We start from the raw sequence: 16,880 nt of genomic DNA, 5'->3' as shown, positions 1-16,880 counted from the left end.
TGTAGGGTCGGTGTCATCTCCCCACAAGGGAGGTGGAAGGTGTTTGTCTCAAGCCTCCATCTATCAACTAGAGCCGTCAGTAGGGACCTGTCCAGCTGTACTAAACCACTCTCAGCAAGACGACCTATAGTAAGAAGACCAGCCTCACTCAACCTGAAAAATAGAACGATCAAATGTAAGTACATTATGTACGAAACGTATACGAAACAAACGTATTTTTAAAAACATAATCCGACGACATATCACCTGGGCACCCATCGTGGCTCAACAGGAATAAACTCCGCTGGTGGACGTGGACGCAGCACGTTAAGTTTCACGCGCTGAACCACAGCAAGAAAGGACCGGTGCGACGAGTCTATGACTTCGTCAAGTAGAGCTGGCGTATCTCCGGCCATACCTAACACACAAAAAATATAAATTTTCTGCATTTTCTACAATTTTTCTGCATTTTTCTACAATTTATCTTAAATTTTCATAAACTTTTCTAACATTTTCGTGCATTTCCTACAAAAGTTGTTGGTAAACCTAATTGGGTTTTCTAAAAACTAATCTTAATTCTACCTAATCTTAATTCTACCTAAATTATATTAAAAACATTATCTAAATCGCGAAAATATCATTACTGCTGCATACACTAATTATAGAATTAAACATACAATAAATTTAGATCGAGAAAGTTGAGAAAAATTTATTACCTGCGGTTAGGATCCAAAATCCGGCAGGGCTTCGCCGTTACAACTCTCTCCCTCACCCCTCCTCTCTCCCTCCCGCTCTCTGGATGTCGTGGGAAGCAAATGAGGGGGGAGAGGGAGAAAAACCCTTTTATACAGGAGTGGGGAGCCTGCCGCCCCCCTGCCGCCCGCCAGGGGGGCGGCAGGCTCCCGCCAAGAACTTCCGCTCAAATAATTTTTTTTAAAATTTATATATAAGTCCCTGCCGCCCCGTTGCTGGGCGGCAGGCCCCCTGCCGCCCCCCTGCCGGGCGGTAGGGGTACAAAACTGTAAAATGTGATATTGAAAATATATTTCTGTAAAAAATATTTTCGAAAAATATAAAAATAAAAAAGGCGCTGGTGGTACAAATGATGCGCGAGGAAGATGAGAAAGCCACAGCCCAGAGCGCATGATGGCCCGTGGGCCGGAAACAAACTACGGAAAGGCATCTGAGGCCCAGTGGGGGCGAGCACGACGAGGTGGGCCGTTGGCGGACGGGCTGCCGTCGCCCGTCGGCACAGCAAAGGCATCACGACTTTTCTGGGATCACGCGCGCGAGCGCGAGTGCGGTTGGGCAGGCGGCGGTGGAACCGGATCCGCTGCAGTAACGTCCCCTGCAGTTGGGTCACTGCCACGTGGGCCCCACTACATGCAGGCCCCACACGCAGTGACTCAACTGCGGGGACGTAACTGCAGCGGAGCCTCGTCCGGCGGCGGTGCCACCGGCACCTTCTCTGTCCTTGACTCTCCTGTTCCTCCTGTAGCGCATGGATGCGGCCTGGAGGCTCTTGTCGCCTTGTCGCCTTGTAGTCTCGGCGTGCCGCGTGCCTATGGCTTCGTGCCGTCATGGCATGCCGATGCCGCCCTCCATGGCGGCCATGCCGGCAGAGCACGCGTGCGACCGCCTTGTAGGTCATCGACTCATCGACGCTGCTGTGGTTGAAACGTGAGAAGATAGCTGATAAAATTCTGAGAGCGTGGTATGGCACGCTTCAGGAAATATGGCAGCTGTCGGTACAGTGGCTAGCGTAGCGTGTATGTACTCGTAGTCAAACTAAAATTCATAATGTGATGTGATGAAGTTCTTTTTCTCTGAATAATGTATCCAAGCCCTTGTTATGGTCAGACCATTCTAGATAGGTGTTGTCCATCTTTAAATATTTTTTTTCACTTTAATATACTTCTCTAACATCTTTGGTTGTCCTTCCTAACTAGTATTTACTAATTGCTATCTATCCTTATTTTCCCTTTTCTGAAGCATTCTAGTGCACAGGCATCTTCTACCATGGTATTTAACGCCTATCTAGCCTGATTTCTTTTTGTCTGATAGAGCGTTCTAGATTTTTTCCCCCCTGCTAGTGCGCAGGCATCTACTAGTATAGGATCCGGCGGTTAATGGATAATTGGACACTAATCTAACGGCTAAGGCCAGCCTCAGTGGAAGTTTCATGGGATGTGAGGATAGTTTCATCACCATAAAATTCATCTGGCACGGTTACCTAATTTCTAGTGTGTGTGTGTATATATATATATATATATGTGTCCATGAAACTCCAACCGAGACAAATAGAAATTTAGCTATCGTGCGGTCAACGAGGTGCATCGGAATGCATCGACTCTTTAGGTGAAAAGATCTGTCTTAGGTAGTTAGGTATTTTAGATATACTATATTTTGCTATGCAACAAGATATACATTCTATCTGTATCTTATGTATAATAAAAGAAAGTCAAAACGAATTGTAACTTGTGACCAAGGGAAATATTATGTTTCAAGGTGTCCACCAAGAGGCTGCAACTTGCAAGGTGAAGAAGATACGACACCACGAAAGTGTAATTTCAGGATTTGAGTTGGATTCTCTAAGCTCGAAAAAAAAGGCATTTGGCCGCTCCATAAGCTATTCTTAATCCCTACCACTACACACTACTCCCTCCGTGCACATCTAGAATTTAAAATTTGTCCCACAAAATATAGCTAATTTGACTCCACTAACATAAAAGACAAGAGTATCCGGAGTCTTCTCACAAAAAAGACAAAACAATATCCGCATCCTTCTCACAAGAGACAAAATAGTATTCGGATTCTTCTCAAAAAACAAAAGGTATTTTTGTAATTTCACATCATACATTGATTTACATATTCGATCTTAAATGTACAAATATTATGGGACGGAGAGCGTACCTAATTTCCAATATTAAAGCACTTTTACTTAGCTTTGCCCGTTTTGACAGATGACGCTTTAGCAGAGCAGCAAAGCTCAAAGGTAAACTTTTCCGGAGTGACAGAGTAGACAGAGTGGGGTGGGATAAAGGATAGAAGTGGGCCTCGATCTCATGCCGAAAGAAGCCCGTGGGCCTCCGTTTGTCTGCTACAAAAGTAAGTCATCTGGTGATTCAGTGAATGCTGATTTGACCGCGGGGGGAGAGGAGATAAATCATCGAGTCCCTTGGTGCACCTTCAAACTCATCCCATCCCCTGCCTCCTCTTCGATGGCAAATGTGGAGAGGAGATAAATCATCCCCGGTTCTTTATATGATTTTCGACAAACTCTTTTGGGCTTTGATGCGCATATGATCTTGCAAAAAAATATTATTGCAGATAACGTTGGCATTACATTTGCATCACATAAACAGACTACAATCCTACATTTTGTGTGCATGAGCTTATTGAGCAACCAGCCAATAACCCTTTGTTTGCAACGCACAATGCTAGGGTCATGTTTGGTTAGGGGGTGAAAAATTTTTCATGAATTTTTTTTGCCATTTTGACAACTAATTAGAGGTATTAAATGAAGTCTAATTATAAAATAACTTCCAAAATTATGGTACTGTAGTATGCGCTGTAGCTAATAAGTTTTTTGACCGCATGATTGGAGAATGATTAGGGACGGTTACTGTAGCATCACTGTAGCCAATCATAATGAAACTTGGCTTATTAGATTCGGCTCGAAAAGTTACCTCCATCCATAAAAAAATTTAACAAATAAATTTTATTTAGTACTCCACGTATATATTCGTCTTTTTTTTGAAAAAGTTTTCACGGGAAAACCAAACACGGCCGAGGAGTAGTTCCATCGTCAAGCCGGATCAGAAGCGAGAACAAGAAGCAAAAAAAACTTCCTTTTTTTTTGCCGAGGAGGAAGAAGAAATTAGAAATCCAGCCGCCAGCGCATAGAAGGATGACGGTAGGCCCAAGGCCCAAGCACGCACACATGGCAGTACAGCAGGATGCCCGTGCGAACCGGCCTCTCCAGCTCTCCTCCCTGTATCATCCGCGTCCGCGCCAGCGCGTTCCGCCTCGTGCCCCCCGCCCCGTGCCAAAACCAATCTGGCTGGCTCTGGAGCCTACCACCACGGCACCACCACCCGACCTGCGTCACTTCCCCATGCACGGGCACGGGCCCGGGCCCGGCGGGCCCTCTCCAAACTGGCAAAATATTTAGGCCCTGTTTCGTTGCAGTCTGTAAAAATTTTGAAAAGACATCTTTCTACATTTGAAGTACTAAATATTGACTAATCATAAAAATAATTACAGAACTGGTCTGTAAATCGCGAGACGAATCTAATGAGACTAATTAATCTGTCGTTAGAGGTTATTTACTGTAGCATTACTGTAGCACTTTAGCATCTAATTATAGCCTAATTAGGTTCGTTAGATTCGTCTCGGCATTTACAGATAGCAGTCGCAATGCGTTTTTTATTTCGTCTAGATTTAAGTCTCCATGCAGGTGCCGGAAAAAAAATTTAGAATTTGGAATTACGCAACCAAACACGGGCTTAGTGCAAACCCCTTTTTCGATAAAAAACATAAAAAATCTTTAAAAATTTATAATTACAAGTGCCTAAAAAATTTCAAACGATGCACATCTATAGTGCCTCATTAAGTGTGCTTTGTATCAAAAGTTGAGATGCAAAGTCATTTTGAAAAAATTCATATGAAAATAACGAATTCCATATACAAGTGCACTACAAGACAAAATTGTCTTGTAGTGCTTTATACACTTTGAGTTTGTCGTTTTTGTTTGAATTTTTATAGATTGAGTTTGCATCTCAACTTTTGATACAAAGTACATCTAATGATGCACTATGAATGTACATCGTTTGAAATTTTTTTGAATCTTCCAACTATATTTTTTCACAAAATTTTTACATTTTCACCGAGAACTGAATATTTCCGGCCCTTCGGGGTCCTACCCATAAAAAAACTCGGCAGCCGCCGCAGCAGCTGCACCCCCGGGCCCTGGCCCTGCGGCATCGCCATCGGTCTCGCGGCAGCCGTCCGATCGGATCGGAGCCCAGCGCCACAGGGGGGCGCGCCCCGCCGCGACGTGCGGCGCGAGCCAGCCGCCCCGCACGCGCTCCGCCCAAAAATCCCGCTTGCTCACGCGCTCGCTTGCTTAAATCCCCGAAGCCCCCCCAAATCCCCCGGCCCTCCTGTTCATTCCTCTCCTCCTCCCACTTCCCCTCCTCGCCGCTGAAGAGGGAGGTTCCCGGCTCCCGCGTGCGTGCGCGCGGGATGGAGGCGGCGACGATGGCGTGGACGGCGGCGGTCGTCGGGGTCGGGCTGGTGTACTGGTTCGTCTGGGTGATGGGCGCGGCGGAGGTGAAGGGCAAGCGCGCGGTGGATCTCAAGATGGGATCCATCACGCGGGACAAGGTGCAGGACAAGTACACGCAGTACTGGTCCTTCTTCCGCCGCCCCAAGGAGACGGCCACCACCGCCGCCGCGGCGGAGAAGGTGCCCGACTTCGTGGACACCTTCTACAACCTCGTCACCGACATCTACGAGTGGGGCTGGGGCCAGTCCTTCCACTTCTCGCCCTCCCTCCCGGGCCGCTCCCACCGCGAGGCCACGCGCGTCCACGAGGAGCGCGTCGTCGACCTCCTCGGCGCCAAGCCGGGCCACCGCCTCCTCGACGTCGGCTGCGGCGTCGGCGGGCCCATGCGCGCCATCGCCGGGTACTCGGGATCCAACGTCGTCGGCATCACCATCAACGACTACCAGGTGAACCGCGCCCGCGCCCACAACCGCAAGGCCGGCCTCGACTCCCGCTGCGAGGTCGTCTGCGGCAACTTCCTCTCCATGCCCTTCCCGGACGCCTCCTTCGACGGCGCCTACTCCATCGAGGCCACCTGCCACGCGCCCAGGCTGCAGGACGTCTACGGCGAGGTGTTCCGCGTGCTCAAGCCCGGCGGCCTCTACGTCTCCTACGAGTGGGTCACCACATCGCTGTACCGCGCCGAGGACCCGGACCACGTCGACTGCATCCAAGGCATCGAGCGCGGCGACGCGCTCCCGGGGCTGCGCCGCCAGGACGAGATCGCGTCCATCGCCAAGGAGGTCGGCTTCGAGGTGGTCAAGGAGCAGGACCTCGCCCTGCCCCCCGCGCTGCCCTGGTGGACGCGCCTCAAGATGGGGCGCATCGCCTACTGGCGCAACTCCCTCCTCGTCCGCGTGCTCACCATGCTCCGGATCGCCCCCAAGGGCGTGTGCGAGGTGCACGAGATGCTCTTCGAGACCGCCCAGCACCTCACCAAAGGCGGCGAGACCGGCATCTTCACGCCCATGCACATGGTGCTCCTCCGCAAGCCCCCCGCCGCCGCCGCCACCGAGGAGGCGAAATAGGGTAAGACTAGGACACTCGACCACCGCAAGGGGGAGAAGAAATAATCTGGCAGGAGCAGCAGAGGTGGTAATTAAGGAGAGCCGGCTACTCGGAGAGCTTCAGGAATCAGATAATTTGATCTCTTAAGAGAGGATACTGCTAGGAAGGAACCATATGCTTGTTGTTACTCTTTTCTTGTTCGTAGATTTCAGTTTGTTTTTTTTGTGTGGAGGATTATCCGGTTGGAGAGAGAGAGGGAGGGAGAGGAGGTTGGAAGTTAGATTTGATTTCTCGCTCGCTTGATCGGTGGATCCATCTATATTTATCTACTTCTATCTATCATCGCATCGGCCATGTTTTTGTCTGCAACAATACGTTGGAATTGAATTGAATTCCCCTATTTTACTGGTACCAGTGAGGAGGAAATTGTTTGCTGAGATCTGTGGAAACCTTAGGGCTTTTCGTACCAGTTTTACTTTCCCCGTGTCCCACGGCCCGTGTTCCGTCGTGCCGCGCACACGGCATGCCGGCCGGGCAGGGCGCGGGCGCGGTGAAAATGGTTGGAAACGACAAACATTCCCGCTGTTTCACATTCTACCTCCTCCTTTGAAGGATTGAGCAGCGTGTGGTGCGTGACAGTCGCGAGCTACGATCTCTCGTCCCATGGCAGATACCGGATCTGAAGCGTTGTTTAGGCGGATTGATGGATCTGCCCGGGTAAAATAAAAATTGGCGGAGTGGTTTGGGGCGGGGCGGGGGACGGGGACAAGCCGGGCACGTGAGCTCGTCACGGCGGCCGAGGCGCGGCACGCCAGTTTCGCCTCCTTTTCTTTCTTTTCTTCTGCACTGCCGCGCCCGCGCAGGGACACTGGAAAAAAGCTGACACCTGCTTTCCCGCGCGTGCGTGGCCCCTCGCGCGCGCGCCACTAGTCGCGTGAAAAATATCCGTTGGGGGCGGCTCCCAGTGGATGGTGGGCCTCCTTCCCTCCCGCGCGTCACCGGCGTGCAGGATCGGTCGCTGTCAGAGGTGGCATGTGCTGCTCAGGGTTAACCGAACCGTCGGTAACCGGTGCGGTTTGACCGGTTACCGGTCCGGTTCCGGTTCGGTATGAAATGGTCTAAATTCAAAATTTAAATTTAAATTAAAAAAATGAAAAATTTCTAAAAAATTTCTAAAAATACTTCAAGGTGCAACGAATCTAATGTTATCAAATTTTCTCCAAAATTCATTCGTTTAACATACTTTTCAGGCATTTAAAGTTAAAACAAAAAAGAAAAAGAAAAAAATGAGACGGCCCATTAAGGCCCACTTGATAAACCGGTCTAACCGGCCGGTAAACCAGTCAAACCGGCCAGTATACCGGTCTAAAACGGTTACACATGCGATTTTAAATTTGGATTTGAATTCAAACCGGTCAAACCGGCCGGTAAACCGGTCTAACCGACCGGTATACCGGTACGAACCGGTTGAACTGAGTTTTTTGAATTCAAATTCAAATTTGACCGGTTTCTACCGGTAACCGGCCAAACCGGTCCGGTAAACCGGAACAGGTGGCCGGCGGTTACCGGTTAGCGGTCGGATACGTTAACCCTGGTGCTGCTCCGCATGAGAGCAAAAAGAATGGCCCAGTTTTTTGAGCAAAACCTTCAGATATTCGGGCCCAGTTTGGTTGCATAGCATGAGTAGCACACACAATTCCAAAAAAAAAATCTCACAAGCATGGAGTACTAAACGAAGTTTATTGGCAAAACCTTTTCACGGATGGTTGTAACTTTTCACGACGAATCTAATGATAGTAATTAATCGATGATTAGCTACAGTGATACTACAGTAACCATCCTCTAATCGTGCGGTCAAAGGTCTCATTAGGTTCGTCTCGCGAAGTAGTGCAGAGTTGTGGAGTTAGTTTTACAAATTGCCTTTATTTAGTACCCTTAATTATTGGTCAAAATTTTTATGCTACTCATGCTACAACATACCAAACAGGGCCTCGAACGGATTATCTCCAAGAGAGTGAGTAATTATTTTTGACTTCCTATTTGACTCTCAATATGATTCTCTAAACAAATTTCTCTTTATATTGAGAGGCTAACTCAAACAAACTCTCCACTTTTCATTCTCCAAATCAAAACATCTCCTTCAATTCTCACCTCCACACCCACTAACATGTAGGTCCCACACGTCATATTCTTCTTCCTCCTTCCTCATCCTCCCCACCGGCCTCATGATCCTCTGCTCCCCTCCATCCCAGCCTGACGGCCCTATCCGCCCCCTCCTCCGGCGTGACGCGGTGCGGGGACAGTGTAACATCCCGAAATCCACCAAAATAATTCACTCGATAAAATGGTTTAAAAAGTTTTTTGTCGTTGGGCTCGAACCTTTTTCCCGCCCGATCTCCCGATCCTCGAAAGACCCGACCCCGACATCCGAATCCATCACTCTGTTCACCCTTGACCCGCGCACGCACCCGACCGAACACGCGTGATCGGCGCTGCGCATGGCCGACCGCGCGCCGCGGATCCGGCGCGAATCTCCCTCCCTCTCTCTTCTTTCTCTCTCTCCCCTCCCTTTTCTTTTTTTCTCTTTCCCATTTTCCTTTTTCCTTTCTCCTTTTCTTTTCTTTTCTTTTCTTTTCTTTCCTCTCTCTTCCCCTCTTCCTCTACCGCGCGGCCCGACCGCGCCACCCTCCCCGCCCCGGCCTGCTCTGCCCCGCTCCCGAGCGCCGCCCGACCCGGTGTTCCTCCCCCTCGCCCTGCCCCGCAGCCGCTCGGCCGCGCGCACGCCGCCCGGCCCGGCCCCGACCTCGCCCCCTCGCTGCAGAGCCGCGTGCCGCCGACCCCACGCGCCCTGAAGGACAGGACCTCCCCGAAGGCTACGAAGACGGCAAGTTCAATCCCATCCTTTGATGCATGATTCTGTCCTAGTTTTCATCAACACAATCCAATAGCCTGCTTTATAAAATTGCATATCTTTTGCTTGCATGAAAACATGGTTGGATAGCCACTCCTTGATTTGTGATGACCATTCCTTGAGCACCTAGATTAATGTCTGATTTTGCTTGGATGTTAATCGATATTAGTACGCTTAGGAAAATGTGTGCGTATGTGGGATGGGATAAATGTGGTGTTTTTTTTGTAAAGAAAGTTTAGACGGGATGGATGGCATTTCTACGGATTTGCCATTTGGTGTGCTCGTGCCAATGTGGCAGAGCAAGGAAGGGAGGTATCCATCTTGTCACTACTAAGGACCGAGTTGGTGTTACATCTCACCTAACTCCACTATCGTGCAAACCACTCGACCGTTGAATGGGCAACGGCTTAGCATAAACCCCACTAGTTGATGTGACAGCCATCAGGAGGGCTGAGAGCAACGGGTGACCAAGGAAAAGGGATTTGTTCAGTGTGACTTATACCCCGGTCGTACCTCAGAGATAGGTCGATGACCCCTTGGTGAATCCCGTGATGGCGAATCAGGTCTAGCTAAGGTGGGTAATGGCTATGTCGGGATCTACACCGACACTTCGGTGCTCGTGTTGTGGTACCCGCTTGTGGGTAAAGTTGCACACCTCTGCAGAGTTAAGAATCTATTCGAATAATCCGTGCCACGGTACTGGGCGAGTTACGGCGTGGTCTCACTACTAGTGTTTACCTTGGGTTGGGCTAGCGTGAGTTGTTTTGGAATTGTGTCCGGCAGTTGTGCCGTGTGCTACGACGGACGGGGAGTCCGGTAGCAGTTTAAAACTTGAACTCCGTGTTACTCAATACAAAAACTGGTTTCTGAAATGTTTTCTGCTAAATAAACCCCTGCATAAAATTTAGCTTTCTGCAAACTAAACCGTAACCTTACCCTTGATTTACCTGTGCATATTATCCTGATATAACCCCCTCCGTGGGTGTGGTTGAAATTGCTGAGTACGTTTGTACTCACCCCATTCTTACTTTTTACAGAGGAAGACCCAGACTTCGTACCAGACGACGCCGAGTAGGGTTATCGTTCTACACCCAACCTTGCCTGTGGAACCGGCCCTGTTCGGGATGTTTTCGCTGACGCAGTACTCTGAGCCCGAGCTAGACCCCATGTGGGTTGCGGTCTGGTGTTATGTCGTAGCTTGGTTACTTTTTATTATCATCTGTATCGAGTATCCTCCTTGGAGGTTTGTATGGTAATGAACCATCTGATGTAATAAATGTGGCATCAGCCTCCTGGGACTGATGTTTGTATCCCATTTAAGTTTTCTCTTATGAGGGGACGCTTCAGGTGGTATCAGAGCCGTAGGTTGGCCGTAGGACGTGACCCTAGGAGCGAAACCCTGTTTTAAGCCCTTTCACACTAGGATTATTCCTTCCTTAACCTTTTCTCACAGAAACACTCACCACTGGTTCTTGCCCTGTTCCAGATGGCTGACAATGGATGGATCGGCGGAATCTGTCACGCAGAGCCCGGCCTTCCTAAGTTGTTGATACTCAGCCTGGAATGCATCGGAGTTGTGGACCCACCAGAGTTTCTCTATCAGGAGTACGACTCCAAGGGTACTCTTCGGTGCGACCTGATGATCTTCGTGGCAAGGAGCACCCGCTACCCAGATGTGGATCCCTGATTCATCTCCACCACTAGTTTTCGCTTCCCGGACACTTATCGAAAGGCCGCCCGCAAAGCCCTGCGACGGCTACGCACAATCTACAGGCATCACCTTCGGCGGACTCCTATGGGATTTTTCCCGCCGACTGAAGGAAGAGGCCGCACATGGATTGCTCGGATGAGAGGACATGGAAGAGAAGAAGAAGACCTAGAAGATACAGTCTCTCACCTATCTATCTATCTCACCGGCCTGGATGAGCTCTACCGCGAACAAGCGGCACAACTGAAGCAACAAGTCCACAGAGCAGAAAAGGCAACCCAAGAGCTGGACGAACAACGGACAAGAACCGTCCACGCCGAGTATTCCCTAGCCGCCCTCCAAGTGCTAATGCAAGAAAAAGAGGCGGAACTAGAGGAACAACAGGCAAGAGTCACACGCGCCGAGAATTCCCTAGCCGCCCTCCAAGCCCGAATGCGAGAGTACGAGGCTCGCAGAGGAATAGGAGGATGGATAGAAGAAGAAGAAGAAGAAGAACCCATGGAAACTCATTGGGATGTAGGTACTCAAACGGAAGAAGAAGAACCTGAAGAAACCCACTGGGATAAAGGTACTCAGACCGAAGATGACGCGATGGATCGGTATCTTCCACTGAAGAAGCGCCCTCTAAGGATCGAAGAAGGGTCCCCATGATAGGAATAACCCTTGAGCTAGGATCTCTGCTCTAATAATCGTGTACCAATAAAGTCTGTATCCCACCATGTTGCAATAATAAATATCATCTACCCCCCTTTTGTGTACCTCAAATATTTGTGCAAACTTTTCACTCTATCTTTGTTTTCAGATGGCTGAGGATGGATGGACCCAGGGCGACTGCCAAGCTGCACCTGGCTTCCCCAGCCTCTTGATCAACGCCCTGGAAAGCCTTGGCGTCACGGAACGCCCAAGGTACTACAGCAGAGAGTACGAACATCGTGGCACTCTCCGCTGTAGGGTGATCCTACTCATCGCCAGAAGTGACCGCTACCCCGACATCCAGTCATGGCGAGTGACCGCTACAGGGTTTAGGCACCAGGACACCTATCCCTTAGCCGTCAGGAAATCACTCCGTTACCTGTGCAGGATTTTCGAAAGACACCTCCCCCCACACCAATGAGGTTCTTTCCGCCGGCCATCAGAACCCCAGTGTGGGAAGCCCGAATGAGAAGCCTAGAACGGCGCCGCCATGAAGAAGGCCTCTTGTACCAAGTGGCTACCTACGTAGCTTCCTTAGATCAGCTTTTTGACGAGCAAGCCAACTTGCTGAGGGAATAGACCCATCGAGCCGAGCAAGCAGAGCTCGCGGTAAGACTGCAACAGATCCGAGCAATCCAAGCCGAGGCAAGAGCCGCAGCCGCGGTCAGCAATGAAGCGGTTGCTCAGGAGAGCCTCAGGCAAGCCCGGGATAGGCGTACGCAGGAATGGACTAGAAGTGGAACCCCAGTCCCAGCAATAGGAGAAGACCAAGTTCTGCTCGGAACGCCCGTCATAGGATGGGGACCACTCTTTGGACACCCACAAGCCCCACCCGAGAACCCTGGGAGGTCTACGGCCGCCGCCGCAAGAGAAGCCACTACACAACCCCGGGAAAACGGAGATCTAGAGGACGGCGAGCAAGGACCGCTCATTCCCCTAGAAGCCGTGAGTTCTCTTCCGAGGGAAGAACCCACTCAAGCCGATGAGTTTGCCTAAAGTACTAGCGACCGTCGAGGGATGAAGCCATGTGGTCCGAAGAAGACTTGCACCCCCTTTTCTTTTGAAGCTGTGTACCGGACGTGTAGTACGCGTTTGGCCTTGCCCCGTGTTGTACCTCCCTTGCAGTAATAAAGTTGTTGTGCTTGTTGTTTGGTATGTTGTGTGCTTATCGGCAGTAGATAGATACTGCCTCTTCAAAAATACGTATTAAACAACTTAAACATAACCTAATCTTAGTCCCAATCCACTCGATCTGCAGATGGTTTCCCGGAGCGTCACGAGGGCCTCCCGCAACCAAATCCCTCCAGTCGCTGATGTGGGAGTGCAGCCGAATGGACAGAGCCCTCCTCAGGATGAACAAGAAGTGAGCCAAAACCGAGGAGAAAACCAAAAAATGCCGCTGCCACCACCACCACCCCTCGGGGACCTGGCACAAATAATCCACAATCAGACCCTCATCCTTGAAACACTGGCCAATGCTCTTGTCAATAGGCAGCCACGAGGACAAACCATGAATGACAAGCTGACAGCATTCCTGAGGACCAAGCCGCCCACCTATGTTGGATCCAGCAACCCGTTGGATGCAGATGACTGACTGCGTGTGATCCAGAGGAAGCTTGAGCCATTCGAGTGCCAGGATTGAGATAAAGTTCTACTGGCAGCACATCAACTCATCGGGTCTGCCTTAGCCTGGTGGGAGAATTACAGCGCTGCTGCCAAAGATGCCTCCACATCACTTGGAATGAATTCGTGAAGGAGTTCCGCTGTTATCACATCCCCTCGGCCACCATGAAGCGCAAGGCAGATGAATTCCGCGCACTTCAGTAGGGCAGTATGTCGGTGGAAGAGTATACTCACCAATTTATGGAGCTGGCTCGCTATGCACCAGAAGAAGTGAACGACGACGAGAAAAAGCAGGATATGTTCAAGAAGGGGCTAAACCCAGAGCTCAGGACCCTGCTCACCCCACAGATCTATCCTGATTTCAACACCTTGATGAACAAGGCAATCCTCATAGAGAAGGCCAAGATTGATGAAAGAAAGGATAACAAGCACAAGTTCCTGGAGAGCAAGTCACGCCAGCAGGATCGTTTCCAGAAGCCCAGAAGTTTCAGCTACAACGCACCAAGGTCCCAAGCCCCAATGCAGTAAAGAACTCAGTCTCAAGTGACAGGACCACGGGCCCCTAACACCCAGCTCAGAAGCCAGAACACCATGAGGGCCCCGCAAAGTAATGCAAGCCAGGTCACCACCAACAACAACAATGTAAGGGCCTGCTTCAACTGCCGAGAGACGGGACATTTTATCGCCGACTGTCCCTATGCCAAGAACAAGCCCGCTACGTCAGCCTTCTCCAACACGGTGAACGGACCAAAGCTAGTCCTGACCGGTGCCAACCGAGTGCCCATCCGCAACAACAGCAACGCCAACAACAACAGTCAACAGATGAGGCAGCCTCAGCAGTCGTTTGGACGAGCCCGCATCAACCACATCGACGCACAGGAAGCTCAAGGAGCTCAGGGCATAGTACTCGGTGAGTACCTAGTCAGCTCAACCCTCGCAATAGTATTGTTTGATTCTGGAGCATCACACTCATTCATATCCTCAAGTTTTGTGGAGAAACATAAAATACCTATAGTACTACTAAAAACGCCCCTGTTGACCCGAACACCCGGAGGTGACATCATGTGTCAACTGGGTTGTCTACGGGTAAGGATCAATTTAAGTGGGGTAGAATTTCTAGCAGACCTAGTAGTACTTAAGTCAGAAGGGATAGACGTGATCCTTGGAATGGATTGGTTAAGCCGACATAATGGTCTCATAGGCTGTACTGATAAAGTGGTACACCTAACAAACCCAGAAGGAGTACGAGTGACCTGCCATACCCGGGAAAGTGGATTAAACCCAATGGTATTTAGCATGGAAGCCAAGTCATTGGAAGAAGTCCCAGTAGTGAATGAGTACCCAGATATCTTCCCTGAAGAACTTCCTGGTATGCCGCCGGATAGGGATGTAGAGTTTGTTATTGACCTTGTCCCTGGAACTGCCCCTATAGCCAAGAGACCTTATAGGATGGCGGCCTCCGAGTTGGCAGAGTTAAAGAAACAACTAGAGGAGTTACAACGAATTGGCTTCATCAGGCCAAGTTCGTCGCCTTGGGGAGCCCCGGTTCTATTCGTCAAGAAGAAGGACGGAAGTATGAGGTTGTGTGTTGATTACCGAGCACTTAACGAAGTCACTATCAAGAACAAGTACCCCCTTCCCAGGATCGATGACCTTTTTGATCAGTTAAAAGGGGCCAAGTACTTCTCCAAGATCGATCTGAGGTCCGGATATTTTCAGCTCAAGATTAGGGAGAGCGATATCCCGAAGACAGCCTTTGTCACCCGATACGGGCAATTTGAGTTCACAGTGATGTCTTTTGGACTGACAAATGCACTTGCTTATTTCATGAACCTCATGAACAAGGTGTTCATGGACGAGTTAGATAAGTTTGTCGTAGTCTTCATCGACGACATACTTATTTACTCAAAGAGCATTCAGGAGCACGAGCAGCACCTGAGGGTAGTTTTGGAAAAGCTGAGAGTGCATAGGCTATACACTAAATTCAGCAAGTGTGAGTTCTGGCTGGAGAAAGTAGCCTTCCTTGGTCATATTCTGACCGCAGAAGGAGTAGTAGTGGATCCCGAGAAAGTCGAAGCAGTCTCCAACTGGCAGCAACCGACCAACGTCAGTGAGATCAGAAGTTTTCTTGGGTTAGCTGGGTATTATCAGAGATTCATTGAAGGATTTTCCAAGATAGCCCGACCCATGACAGAGCTGCACAAGAAGGAGAAGAAATTCACCTGGACAGAGTCGTGTGAAAGGAGTTTCCAGGAGCTGAAGCGAAGATTAACTACCGCTCCAGTACTGACCCTACCAGATATTCATCTGGATTTTGTCATCTATTGTGATGCATCCCGAAAAGGATTGGGTTGTGTACTGATGCAAAACGGGAAAGTCGTCGCATATGCTTCCCGCTAGCTCAGGTCTCATGAGCAGAACTATCCGACCCACGATTTGGAACTTGTAGCCGTAGTGCACGCTCTTAAAATTTGGAGTCATTATTTGATCAGGAATAAGTGCGAAATCTATACTGACCATAAGAGCCTGAAATACATCTTCACCCAGCCAGATTTGAACTTAAGGCAAAGGAGATGGTTAGAGATGGTTAAGGATTATAACTTGAAAATCCACTACCACCCCGGAAAGGCAAACGTAGTAGCCGATGCCTTAAGTCGGAAATCCTATGGACCCAAAGATGACCATCTGCGCGAGGAGATGGCATGATTAAATGTGCACATTGTCCCTCGAGGCTCCAGCCAAGTGCTGAATATCCAATCCACACTAGAGGACAGAATCAGAAAAGCACAAAGATCGGACAAGAGGCTGATGGAAATCCGGAAGCAGACTGGAGAAAACAAGGCACCAGATTTTAGAGTAGATAATAAGGGAATCCAATGGTATAAAGATAGAATTTGTGTACACCAGAAAGGAGACTTCAGACAAATGATCATGGACGAAGCTCACAACTCGGCATATTCCATTCACCCAGGATCCACCAAAATGTATATGGACCTAAGACAAAAATATTGGTGGGATGGAATGAAGGCGGACATTGCACGATTTATCGCCCGTTGTGATACTTGCCAAAGGATCAAAGCCGAACACCAGAAGCCGGCAGGTTTGCTGCAACCCTTACCTATTCCGGTCTGGAAATGGGATGAGATAGGGATGGATTTTGTAGTAGGTTTGCCCAGAACCCAGAAAGGACACGACTCCATATGGGTAATAGTGGATCGACTAACTAAATCAGCTCATTTCATACTCGTACGAACCAATTACGGCGGAGAAAAGCTAGCCAAGCTCTGGTGTGCCCAGCCGAATTGTTTCAGATAGAGGGACCCAGTTCACCTCTAGATTTTGGAAAAGTCTGCATAAAGTCATGGCCACCAAGTTGGATTTTAGTTCCGCCTATCACCCACAAACGGATGGTCAGACAGAAAGGGTAAACCAGATTATGGAAGATATGTTGTGAGCGTGTGTCCTCACTTATGGCAAAGATTAGAGAGAAACTAAAAGCGGCCCAGTCCCGACAGAAGAGCTACGCCGACAAGAAAAGACGGGAAATAAGTTTCAACCCAGGAGACTTCGTCTATCTCAAGGTTTCACCCATCCGTGGAACTCGGAGATTTCAAGTGCAAGGAAAGTTA

At 49.5% G+C, this 16,880-nt stretch overlaps 1 protein-coding gene across 1 annotated transcript; it reads left to right on the top strand.

Moving 5' to 3' along the window:
* The first annotated feature begins 4,942 nt into the window (after window positions 1–4,942).
* On the top strand, window positions 4,943–6,727 carry LOC120647389 (24-methylenesterol C-methyltransferase 2). The gene has a single exon (XM_039924167.1). The coding sequence runs from the start codon at window positions 5,227–5,229 to the stop codon at window positions 6,334–6,336; it is 1,110 nt and encodes a 369-aa protein (XP_039780101.1). The 5' UTR covers window positions 4,943–5,226; the 3' UTR covers window positions 6,337–6,727.
* Window positions 6,728–16,880: the final 10,153 nt, after the last annotated feature.

This window comes from Panicum virgatum, chromosome 9K (genome assembly GCF_016808335.1).
Source record: "Panicum virgatum strain AP13 chromosome 9K, P.virgatum_v5, whole genome shotgun sequence".
In the NCBI taxonomy this organism is placed as follows: domain Eukaryota; kingdom Viridiplantae; phylum Streptophyta; class Magnoliopsida; order Poales; family Poaceae; genus Panicum; species Panicum virgatum.
The sequence above is the reverse complement of the archived record's forward strand: the minus strand, read 5'-3'. Positions and strand labels throughout refer to the sequence as shown.